Here is a 12,644-nt window from a genome sequence, read left to right as displayed (position 1 = left end):
AAAGGACAAGTAATATGTGCTTTATTTCTGTACTGCACAAAATACTGCACCAGATACTGCTCTTGCCAGAGGATTAAATTTGGCTCTCCAGGAGCAATGTAGTAATCGCTTGGAAGCTTACTGACCAGATTGCGTTTATTCTGCACTAACCAAATCAGATTTTTTTAGTGGGGAAAGCTCCATGGTCTCTTTAATTTATGCAAATTAAGTCTTCTTGCAATTTTTTCATTAGTCTGCATAATTTGTCCTGCTTCTGCATGCACAGAAGAAGATTCACTCTCCTGCATTACAGTTAGTTACAGGGAATCAGTGGAATCTTTATCCCCTATTACTAATTGCAGCGTGTGTGTGATTTCTGTGGAAATTGTGGCTGGGGGGAGAAGGCTAGAATTTTCCTTCCTCGTGAGCTGTGGTCCTGCTAAAAAGTTCACTTTAGTTTACTATTAATAATTAATTATAATTAATAATAATGGCAATTGCCTGACGTGATTGGGTGGTGCATCTAGCATCCCTGTAGTTAGGCCTCCAGATTTGCCAGATGTTGAATGCAAATAATACCAGCTTCCAAGGAACTGTGGGATATGCATGCAATCCTGCTTACTGTGCTGCTTATGTACTTAATGGAAAGGTGGTAGTCCCTGATTTAAGTTTAGTGCTATCACCCTGCTGCTCCCTCACATTCACAAGGAGAAGCTGCACTGGATTTAGCTATTGTCTTCCTCCAGCTGCTTACAGATGGTGCATGGTTACTGTGCACCTTTTGGTTTTCTAAATCTACCCCGAAAGAAGCCCTGGCTGCTCTTTTCCCAAATACTGTTGCACTGTTTAGAAAGATCCAAGGGATAATACAGATTATATTAGTGTGGAGCTAGTTTAGCTATATCTTGGCATTGGGGGGTTGTGGTAAGGCCAGAACAAAAGTTTGGGAGTGTAGAGTCTTAACCAGATGTAGAAGAGGTTAATCCTCTTGGTCCCAAGGATGTGTAAAGGTCAGAGAAGTCACGCTGAAATGGGAGCAATGTGTTCATTTCTGCAGAGGACAAGAAGAATGTCCCAGAGTGAGAGAGCAAAGACTAGGAGGCCCCATGGCAAGGAAGGGGTGAGCTTGGTGTCCTTGACAAGCAGAAAATCATTCTTGTGCAGTAAACCAGATGGATAAAACGCTTTTTCTGTTTGGACTGTCAACAGAACAGCCAAACTGAGTTTTGTACTCTTAACCCAATGAGACTTCTTAACACTTTCAGAAGATGGCTATGTCTGAACTGGGTTTTAAGACCTGAAATGGGGATTGTGAGAACGAGACCAAAGACTGAGATATGTGCAGAGTCACATTTATTGTGGATATCTGGAATACTCCATGTTTGCTCCTTTCCCAGCTTCCTGAATGTGCACAGGTGACCAGATATCCTATCAGAGGGAAAACTCACAATTGTGCTTGGGAGTAGTTCCTCTTGTTTACAAAATAGCCACCTGATGGTTGGGAAGCTGCAAAGGGCCCTTTTGATTGAAATATTATTCCGTTGACTGGCTGACTACTCTTTTTTTTTTGGTAAGGCACTGAAGGAGCTGGGCTCTGCTTGAACCTAGCTTGTTCAAGGCTCAGGAAACCATTTTCATTCCTTATTCATTTGACACTGAGCCGATGCCAGTTGATTTGTGACTTAACTGTACTGTGTTTTGCGGACGCAGGTTCTGATCATTGGTGGTGGAGTCGCAGGCTTAGCATCTGCAGGAGCAGCTAAATCAATGGGAGCTGTGGTTCGTGGGTTTGATACCAGGTATGTGCATACCCATTGTTAATTATTGCTAGCGGTCCTTACTATTTCATTTGTATCCATCTCTTCTGCCAAGAGGTTTGGGCCAGCATGTCATACGTGGGGTCCCAGATAAACACAGGGAATTCCCTTACACTGCATCTGGGCTTTGGTCCATCTAGACCACCCTTGTGGGCCTATATAGAATAGAATAGAATAGAATAGAATAGAATAGAATAGAATAGAATCATAGAGTTGGAATAGACCACAAGGGCCATCGAGTCCAACTCCCTGCCAAGCAGGAAACACCATCAGAGCACTCCTGACATATGGTTGTCAAGCCTCTGCTTAAAGACTCAGTAAAAAGCCCTTCCTGGGTGGAGCCTTCACTAATGCTGTCCTTTCGTTTCTCCCCAACACCCTTCCTGTTAAAAGCTTATTTTTCTCTTCAAATTCATAGAGCTGCAGCATTGGAACAGTTCAAATCACTAGGTGCGGAGCCTTTGGAAGTTGACCTAAAAGAATCTGGGGAAGGGCAGGGAGGCTATGCAAAAGAGATGTCTAAAGAGTTCATTGAAGCCGAGATGAAACTCTTTGCAAAACAGTGCCAAGATGTCGACATTATCATCACGACAGCTCTCATTCCTGGTAGGTGTCCTGTGGAGCAGGCAGCCCTTTTCCTGTTGAAATGAAAAGAATGTGTTTGCTTAAGCAGATTTGCAAAGATATTTGTTCTGACTTGGCGTCAAAACAGCACATGACTCGAAATTCGTCACTGGCTAGTACATCATGTTTTAAAAAACTTTGATAATAGGCACGTGTGCACACAATGATTTTTATTGGGACCACAATGCATAGAGAGGGGAGATTGAATCTTTCCCTCCCCAGCCATGATCTTGCCAAAATTGCTCCTTCATTGTGTTGGTATTTAACTCATGGTGAAGGTGTTAAGGTTCATTCAATATTGGGTGGTCTTTTCTGAAGGCTATCAGCAGTGCAGGAGAGAGTGATTTTCGTCAGGATCATGACTGCAAGGGAGGTTTTCCACCTCTCCCTCTCTCTCTCTGCACACTGTGGTCCAAATGCAAGCTGTCGGTTATTTGGCATTGTTATTGCTTTTGCATCATGCCATTTGGAGCCCAAGATGTTAGCCCTGCAAAAGACATGTATCAATCTGCCATTGATACTAACTTCAGCTGACCTTCCGGCTGAAAGTAGCCGCAACCTCAGAGCTGAGTTTGTGTGCAAGACTGCTAGGTTTCTTCCCATTACAGTGGTACCTCGGGTTAAGTACTTAATTCGTTCCGGAGGTCTGTTCTTGACCTGAAACTGTTCTTAACCTGAAGACCACTTTAGCTAATGGGGCCTCCTGCTGCCACCGCGCCGCTGGAGCACGATTTCTGTTCTCATCCTGAAGCAAAGTTCTTAACCCGAGGTACTATTTCTGGGTTAGCGGAGTCTGTAACCTGAAGAGTATGTAACCTGAAGCATATGTAACCCGAGGTACCACTGTACAGTACATTTCTGCCTATAACACTTTACTGCTGTCTCGTTTGGGATACAATTTGGAATACTCAGCACCAAACCTCCATGAGGTTGGCCACTCTTCAACTTCCTATGATGTTTTCGTAGCGTCTTAGTGGAGGAGCGGGACGCAGGTGGCGCTGTGGGTAAAAGCCTCAGTGCATAGGGCTTGCTGATCGAAAGGTCGGCGGTTTGAATCCCCGCGGCGGGGTGCACTCCCGTTGCTCGGTCCCAGCGCCTGCCAACCTAGCAGTTCGAAAGCACCCCCGGGTGCAAGTAGATAAATAGGGACCGCTTACTGGCAGGAAGGTAAACGGCGTTTCCGTGTGCTGCGCTGGCTCGCCAGATGCAGCTTTGTCACGCTAGCCACATGACCCGGAAGTGTCTCCGGACAGCCTCTTGAGTGAGATGGGCGCACAACCCCAGAGTCTGTCAAGACTGACCCGTACGGGCAGGGGTACCTTTACCTTTACCTTAGTGGAGAAGAGGGCTTCTTCCTATCTAGGGATGTATCTTGCTCCCATTGAATCGGGGATAATCTGGAAGTGAATCAGATTGTTGTGTATGGAAATGCATGCATGCAACTAAAATACTGTGTTTACTGAATTACATGCAAATCAAGGGGGAAATTAAGAGAAAACATTTCTTCCTTTAGAGCACCCTTTCTCAACCTGTGGGTCCCCAGATGTTGTTGAACTACAACTCCCATCACCCCTAGCTAGCAAGGCTAGAGCTCAGGGATGATGGGAGTTGTAGTCCAACAACATCTGGGGACCCACAGGTTGAGAACTGCTGCTGTAGAGGAAAATGTGATCACTGGTTCTTCCTTATATGGTGTCCTTGATACAGTGCTTTCCTACTTCTCCCCCCAGGTAAAAAAGCTCCAATCCTCTTTCGGAAAGATATGATTGAATTGATGAAGGAAGGCTCAGTTGTTGTAGACCTAGCTGCTGAAGCTGGGGGAAACATTGAAACTACAAAGCCAGGAGAACTCTATATTCACAAGGTACTGGTTTCTTAGTAGCCACCAGATATTCTTAGTAGCCGCTTTCAGCAGCAGCCTTTGTAGGTGGAGTAAGTCAGGGCCCCACCCATACATGCCAGTCTTGTCTACAGCTCTTCAGGGTTTCTGATGGGACATTCTCATCTGTACCTGGAGATGAACCCTAGGTCCTATTGTATGCAAAGCAAATGGTATACCATTGAGCTGTGACCCTTCCCATTCATTTGGCAAAATCAACATTTAGTACCATGTTCTTAGATGCTGGTGTCTAGGAATGGTCCCCCTGCCCCCCGACTTTGACTTCAGGAGTTGTGTCTCATCTTGCTTATTCATCAAGCCATATTTTTGGTATCTCCAGGGAATTACACACATAGGTTATACAGACCTTCCCAGCAGAATGGCCACCCAAGCCAGCACATTGTATTCCAATAACATCACCAAGCTCCTGAAGGCCATCAGCCCGGACAAGGAGAAGTTCTTCCTTGACATAAAGGATGAATTCGACTATGGTACCCTGGACCATGTTGTAAGAGGAACAGTGGTAATGAAGGTAAGCTAATCTATGTTATTTCTTGAATTAGGAGTCCAAGCCTCAGCCTGTTTTTCTTTTCTTTTTTCTACAACCTGAATTGAAGCACCTGTATGTTTTGAAATTCCCCTGGATGATCTGTCATCCATGTGCAAGGAAGGTCGTATTATTTGTGTTCAACTGACTTTCATTTTACAGCACTATACATGCATTACTTAATCCTGGGGGTACATCCATCAGTTTTTGGCTTCAAATGAACCAAGCCTGTTGAACGGAACTAAACAATGCATTGAGATTCATGCAGTGTTATCCAGATATGATATCTGGCTATTCCTTTGTTAATTCTTGTTTGTTAAAAATGCTTGTGCATAGCTCCTTGCCAGTATAATACATATACCAATCAGCAGATAAGATTTGATTGAGAGCCACTTTGATGTCCCGGGGGCGGGGGTCACTTTGGCCCAGGAGATTGCAAATTATCTGTTCTGTTGGATAAAACCACAACTGCTTTTTCTCAGGACGGAAAGGTGATTTTTCCAGCACCATCTCCTAAGAACATTCCTCAGGCAGCGCCTGTGAAGCAGAAGACTGTGGCAGAGCTGGAAGCAGAAAAAGCAGCCACCATTACACCCTTCAGGAAAACAATGACGACTGCCTCTGCGTACACAGCAGGTGAGAAAGCAGCTGCCATAATCTGGCCACTCCGTGGAACCTGCATCCAAAGATCTTCCCTGGCCTAATAATGTTCAGAAGTAAAGATGGATCTTGCTGTCAAATTATAGGGAGCCAGGTAGCTAATCTTCCCTCTTCCTCTCAGGTCATTCACTCTTGGTGAATCCTCTCAGGTGTGTGTGTGTGTGTGTGTGTGTGTGTGTGTGTGCATGTGCATATCAACTGTGGCTTGCATTCCTGCAGCCCCCAACCTCAGTTGATCCATACAGCGAGCTGAGAAGGGGAGGCATTATTGTCCCCATTCCATTCAAATGATCAATTCTGTGACTTGGTGTGTGTGAATGATTTACATCCCTATCGGGTAAATGGGCTCTGCTCACCCCAGCCCTCTTATTTTTTTGCCACTGCCAAAATTGGTGGAGGTAGAATAACTAACTTTGTGCGTGTGTGCATGTGCGTGTGCGCATACATACATATAGAGCTTTCCGAACCATCATGCTATTTAATCCATTCTGGGCCTTTAAGCGGGAGAAGGAGAGAGATGAAATGTACATTGCCAGAAAATATCAGAAGCAAGGTCTAGCTAGGTACTAGGGTACTAGGTATACCCAGTACGTTTCCGAGCACTATTCAAAGTGTTGGTGCTGACCTTTAAAGCCCTAAACGGCCTCGGTCCAGTATACCTGAAGGAGCGTCTCCACCCCCATCGTTCTACCCGGACACTGAGGTCCAGCACCGAGGGCCTTCTGGCGGTTCCCTCACTGCGAGAAGCCAAGTTACAGGGAACCAGGCAGAGGGCCTTCTCGGTAGTGGTGCCCGCCCTGTGGAACGCCTTCCCACCAGATGTCAAAGAGAACAACAACTACCAGACATTTAGAAGACATCTGAAGGCAGCCCTGTTTAGGGAAGCTTTTAATGTTTGATGTATCACAGTATTTTAATATTTTGTTGGAAGCCGCCCAGAGTGGCTGGGGAAACCCAGCCAGATGGGCGGGGTATAAATAATAAATTATTATTATTATTATTGCTAGAACTTCCCATGGATCATGTGCTAATTAGGCAGCCTGAAAATGCTAGAAAAATTTCTTTGAGAAAAATGAATGACTTAGCCATCTTTATAGGACTAGCTGTCTTAGCCACCTTAGACTCCTTGGAGGAATGTGTGGGGGACAAATTTAATAAACGAACACAACTGTAGAAAGAAAGGGAGGCTGTATTTTGGCAGTGTTTAAAACTTACCATGAAATATACCATATGTTTTCATTCATTGCAGGACTTAATGTTCTCTTGTCTTGCAGGACTCAGTACCTTGCTCGGATTGGGTGTTGCCGCTCCAAATTCAGCTTTCACTCAGATGGTGACAACATTTGGCTTGGCTGGGATTGTTGGGTACCACACGGTATGGGGTGTGACGCCTGCACTCCACTCGCCACTCATGTCTGTGACGAACGCCATCTCAGGTAAAACATTTACCCTAAAACATCAGGGTAAACGTTGCTGTCACATAATGTGTTCACAAGCCTAAAATGTGGGTTTCAGGTATGGTTACCAAAAAATAAATAAAGCCAACCAAAAGTATTGTTGGGACACAAGGTATTATATACTAGAGTCCTAGAGTCTGTTTCATCACATGTACAATTTGCCTGGAAATCAGTAGGTTTATGCACAGCGGAGCCAGGTTTTACGCAGTGATTAACAAATGCAAGATAATCAAATGGAATTAATTATGTCCATCTTAGTTCTCTTGGAACCCAAGAATGGGCTAACGTTTGCAACATCAGCCATATATAACCCTGGCTTAGCCAAAAAGGGTCTTGCAGAGTCCCCTTAAAAATGCTGAACACTTTTGCAAAGTGCTCTGCATCAGGTGATTGATGAGATAACTATCTGGCCAAATCCAGTTTCCTGCCCTTATCTAGATACTTACCACTGTCATAATTTGGTAGGTGGTATCTAGCTGTATTGCTGGTGACATTAAGTGTACATTTGGCAGGGTAGTCCAATGCAGATTTGAAAGTATTATCTAGTTAAGATGCATTCAGATAGCACCTTATTCCATTTTCCCTGATAATTTTTGTGTTCTGTGTGATCTTTCACATAATGTGAAAGACACTTGTGGAAATCTAGTGGAAATTTAGCTCTCATTTCTCTGTTAACTGCTTCCAGCAAAAATACCTTTTGCAACCCCGCTAACCTGGAAAATTATGGGGCAAAATTTGGTGCAGTATTCTGACATATAGTCCTTCCCCACCATTTTCATGGGTGACTCATGAATGCAAAGAAGTACACATAAACACTAAAGGGTTTGTGTCTGGGTGGTGGTGAAATGTTCAATGATGTCCACTGTTGTGTCACACCAAACCTGCTGGTGTGAATGAAATTTAGTGCAATCTATCAATCAAAAACTCACAGTTCCATAAGGCAACAGTTAATGCACAATAGAAGGAATGTTAGAAACCAGAACAAGAGCATTGTAAACAGGAACACTAACATAATAATCTCCGTTGGTGTTCCTCACTTCTTGAATCAGAGGGAGGCATATATAACAACTGACATCATTCCCCTGTTGTACAGGAACTTAAATGCTGTTTTCCGCCCCACAGGGTTGACAGCTGTTGGTGGATTGGCACTGATGGGGGGACAATATCTCCCTGATAATGTTCCTCAAAGCCTTGCTGTTCTTGCTGCTTTTGTGTCCTCTATCAACATTGCAGGTATGGACTATCTTTTGGCTTTCTTGCTTGTTGTCTTTAGGAATGTTGAAGCAAAACAGTGATGTCACAAATTACAATGGCCAAGAGGTATGGTATGCTTGTGTTTGTGATTGAGAGAAACCAGTGAAATACATTTCTGACCGATTGCTGTGATCCTCTAGTTATTTGTTCACGAGAAACCTGAGTCCTTAAGCTTGTGCAGTGGCAACAAGATCCATCACAGGTCCTAATGTCACCATGCTATAGAGGAAGGACCATATAGCTCAGGGGCAGAATGTTTGCCTTGCATGTTTGCCTTGCATGCAGGTCTCAGGTTCAATCACTGATATCTCCAGGTAGGGCTGGGAGAGGCTTCCTGTCTGAAACTCTGGAGAGCCATTGACTGTCCATGTAGACAATACTGAGCTAAATGGACCAATGGGTATAACTTGGTACGGTATAAGCAACTTCCTCAGTGAGCTGAGGCCATGATGAGGATGACTTTGCCAGTGTTGGAGAGCTTTTCCATGAACTGCCTTAGACTGAGCCAGACCCTTGGTCCATGTAGCTCAGCATTGTCTACACTGACTGGCAGCAGATCTCAAAGGTTTCAGGTAGGAGTTTCTCCCAGCCGTACCTGGTGGGGATTGAACCTAGGGCCTTCTGCATGCAAAGCAGATGCTCTACTACTGAGCTCTCACCTTTCCATTCCAGGCCTGACTTGCTCTGCTATTTATGCGCAAGCTATCAGCAGCACTGTATTTCTCCCCTGCTCCAACAGATATACACTGAGATCCTCTTGGACGTCCGGTTTTGTTATGTGTTGATACCATGCCACTCACATGGACCATGCCCCAGTCAGTGATAGCTAAACTTCTGTTCTGGTTTCAGCCCCCCCCCCCCCCCCCGTTGCATGCATCATATAATAATTCACAATTGCATGAGGACAAACCTGCCAGGAGCTGGAGTCAAGCATAGGTCAGCAATAAAAAACACAGTGCCAGTGAAGTTAACTCTTCACTCAAGAGACCAAAACAGCTCAGGCCTAGTGATCCCAGCAACTCTTCCCAGTATGTCTTGCCCCAACGCAGCAGTTATGAGGACTGAAGATCCCCGCCTTCCACAGCTGCCTGACCCCTCCTCTCAGGGTTTTTCCCAAGCACTCGTAGACTGCATCTGCGCAGAACCAATCTCTCCTCTGCCCTTTTCATTTCTCTCTGTCTTCTGGGTGAACAGGGTTTGAGGGAAGCTGGTCACAGCAAGAGGGGAGACTCCCTGGATTCTTCAGCAGCCGGCCTCTGTCTCCTGTGCCCGCTCCTGCCTCTGAGTCTGCCCTGCCCTCTGCTGCAGACTCTTCCTGCTCACTCAACCCTGTTGCCTCTTCACCTTCCGACACCTCCCCCCCCCCGTCTGCCCCTTCTTCCCTCTCTGATCACTCATCATCATCCCACCACCAATCCCTGGGCTCTGAGCCATCTTTCCTTGGGGGGGTTCCCCAGCTGGTGCCTCTCCCCACTCCTCTGCATTCAGCCAGTCCATGCCAGCACCCTAGGAGAGGCTGAGAGTCTATTATTAAACGGAGGCTTAAATTTCAGAACAATTGCCCATGTTCCTAGCATTCAATAATACCATTATGCTGGCTTTGAAATCTAAATATTCTTTTCTTTTCTTTATGGGAAAGGTGGTTTCCTAGTCACGCAGAGGATGCTGGATATGTTCAAGCGCCCCACTGATCCCCCCGAATACAATTACTTGTACCTGTTGCCTGCTGGCACTTTTATAGGAGGATATGCAGCAGCTCTCCATAGCGGGTATAACATTGAACAGGTAAGAAGATCTCTTGGGGACCCAGGGTACCATTTTCTTTCGTTGCATACAGAAAATGTAAATGGCAGTTTTCGGGGGCATATTACAGACTGCATGCACACCCCTCTCCCCCCAATCAACATCTAGGAATGGTAGTTTTTAAATGGTGCTGAGAATTGTATCTCTTTGAGAGGTGTAAACTACAGTTCCCAAGATTATTTCTGCATGTGTGTGCTTTAAATGCATGCTGTGTGAGGCTGAATTCTATCTAGCTAAGAGAGTCATCCCCCCCCCCTTTTTTTGCTGCAGATTGCCCCAATTCTTCTGCGGTGAAAACACAGCAGAACCTTTGGGAATGGCACATGATAATGTAAACAAATTGCAAATGCAGAGAAGATGAGGGTTCTTAAACCCCCATTCTAAGTAAAGAATAGGACCCACGTATTGGTTCGAATCCCCACGACGGGGTGAGCTCCCGTTGCTCGGTCCCTGCTCCTGCCAACTTAGCAGTTTGAAAGCACGTCAAAGTGCAAGTAGATAAATAGGTACCGCTCCGGCGGTAAGGTAAACGGCATTTCCGTGCGCTGCTCTGGTTCGTCAGAAGCGGCTTGGTCATGCTGGCCACATGACCTGGAAGCTGTACGCTGGCTCCCTCAGCCAATAAAGCGAGATGAGCGCCGCAACCCCAGAGTCGGTCATGACTGGACCTAATGGTCAGGGGTCCCTTTACCTTTACCTTTATTGGTTTGGCTTAGTAGGCAGCCATGACTTGCTGTCTCCACCAAGTCCTCCTAAGAATCCTTTAGCTTGCACAGTGGAAGGGCAAAGTGGGTATTTGTCACTTGGCTTCAGAGAGAGGCAGAAGCAAGCCGGAAAAACGTGCATTTCCTCTGCCTTCTCTGAGGCTCCCAGCCCAAAGCAAGAGCCGGAGGACTTCAGGGGAGATAAGATCTGTTCTTATACTTGGCACAGTGAAGAATGCCGCTCCCCAACCAAATTCATTGCAGCTCGTGCCAGAATGCCCCAGTTGTGCCAACGTATTTAGTAATCCTGCAGTTGTTCCATATAATTGCAGTGAGTGCAATATATCATTCTTTGCAGGAAATTAGGTGCTTTGGCATGCAGCATTCCTGGTTCTGTTTGGTATACACAAACAGTCCTGGTTTACTCTGCTTTTACTCTCCTTCCAAGAATGTCTTTGGATTTGAAGCCTGTGGATGAGGCCTGTAATACCCTCTAACCCTTTATTTTTTTTGGTACAGTGTCTTTATATGTTCTTTCAAAAACTCTTATTATTATTATTTTCACTTCTTCAGATGATCTACCTGGGTTCTGGCTTGTGCTGTGTCGGCGCTCTGGCTGGCCTCTCCACCCAAGGAACAGCTCGGCTTGGCAATGCTTTGGGCATGATAGGTGTTGCTGGGGGCATGGCAGCTACTCTCGGAGGCCTAAAACCATCCCCTGAGCTGCTGGCGCAGATGTCAGGCGCAATGGCTCTTGGTGGCACCATAGGTGAGTGCAGAGCTAAAACACCACCTGGTTTTAGGAAAAACTCTGAACGTAGCACAGTGTCTCTTTTTGCAGTTGAGCCTACCGCAGGTGATGACATTTTTTCCAGTCAGGTGTCTTCATGCTTTAGAGACGTGGGGAAACTTGTTTTCTTTTTAGCAGATAAAGCAGGGTGGAAAACTGTTTTCAGCCCACAGTGGTGAGTGGGGGCCATGGGCAAAAGGCGGGGGGAGAGATGTAAATTTTGTGATTATAGTGGTACCTCAGGTTACAGATGCTTCAGGTTACAGACTCTGCTAACCTAGAAATAGTACCTCAGGTTCTGTTCAGGATGAGAACAGAAATGGCATGACGTCAGTGTGAGGCCCCATTAGCTAAAGTGGTACCTCAGGTTAAGAACAGTTTCAGGTTAAGAGCGGACCTCCAGAAAGAATTAAGTTCTTAACCTGAGGTACCACTGTACACAGTAGGCAGCGGCTGTTTCTGGTTGTCCAGCAGGGCCCACCAGCAGCAGAGGATATGGGGCCTACTAGAACCTCCTCATACTTTGAGCTGGCCCCAACCTTCACAATACTTTGAGATGTGTTCCTTATATTTCTTTATAGTTCTTCAGTTCATTTTGAGAATATTACACTAATCCTGGCCTGACTGCACCTGCTGTCAGTTAGTTTTTGGAGCCAGTTCAAAGTTTGACCCATAAAGCCTTAAATGGCTCAGGGCCACAATACCTCAAGAACCTTCTTTCCCCATATGAACTGACTTGGACCCTGTGGTCATCATCTGAGGCCATTCTTCATGTACCTCTTCCCCAAGAGGTCCGGAGGGCAGCAACATGGGAACAGGCCTTCTCTGTTGTGGTTCCCCATTTGTGGAATGCACTCCCTAGGGAGGCTTGCCTGGTGCCTTCATTAAGTATTTCTTAGACACCAGGGGAAAACATTTCTCTATAACTAGGCCTTTGAAAAGTTGTGTAGTCTTTTAAATGTGCTTGTGGGAGGGGGGGTTATTGATTTGTTTTTACCATTTTATTATGGATTTTGTGTTCTCATTTTGTATTTTTATGTCGTGAACCGTGCAGTGATATTTGGATGAAGGGTGGTAGACAGATCAAACAAACAACATGCTTTATATGCTCTGTCAAGACAAGCAAGTGC

At 45.6% G+C, this 12,644-nt stretch overlaps 1 protein-coding gene across 2 annotated transcripts in view; it reads left to right on the top strand.

Moving 5' to 3' along the window:
• Positions 1-12,644, top strand: part of NNT (nicotinamide nucleotide transhydrogenase) — a 55,782-nt gene that overhangs the window by 19,810 nt on the left and 23,328 nt on the right. For both annotated transcript variants that reach the window (XM_028748232.2, XM_077936397.1), the window contains exons 6-14: positions 1,690-1,778; positions 2,215-2,402; positions 4,151-4,284; positions 4,640-4,831; positions 5,329-5,482; positions 6,781-6,942; positions 8,086-8,196; positions 9,857-10,002; positions 11,298-11,493. In XM_028748232.2, the coding sequence (XP_028604065.2) occupies positions 1,690-1,778; positions 2,215-2,402; positions 4,151-4,284; positions 4,640-4,831; positions 5,329-5,482; positions 6,781-6,942; positions 8,086-8,196; positions 9,857-10,002; positions 11,298-11,493 (1,372 nt within the window). The remainder of the gene's footprint in view (positions 1-1,689; positions 1,779-2,214; positions 2,403-4,150; positions 4,285-4,639; positions 4,832-5,328; positions 5,483-6,780; positions 6,943-8,085; positions 8,197-9,856; positions 10,003-11,297; positions 11,494-12,644) is intronic.

This window comes from Podarcis muralis, chromosome 11 (assembly GCF_964188315.1).
Source record: "Podarcis muralis chromosome 11, rPodMur119.hap1.1, whole genome shotgun sequence".
In the NCBI taxonomy this organism is placed as follows: domain Eukaryota; kingdom Metazoa; phylum Chordata; class Lepidosauria; order Squamata; family Lacertidae; genus Podarcis; species Podarcis muralis.
The sequence above is the reverse complement of the archived record's forward strand: the minus strand, read 5'-3'. Positions and strand labels throughout refer to the sequence as shown.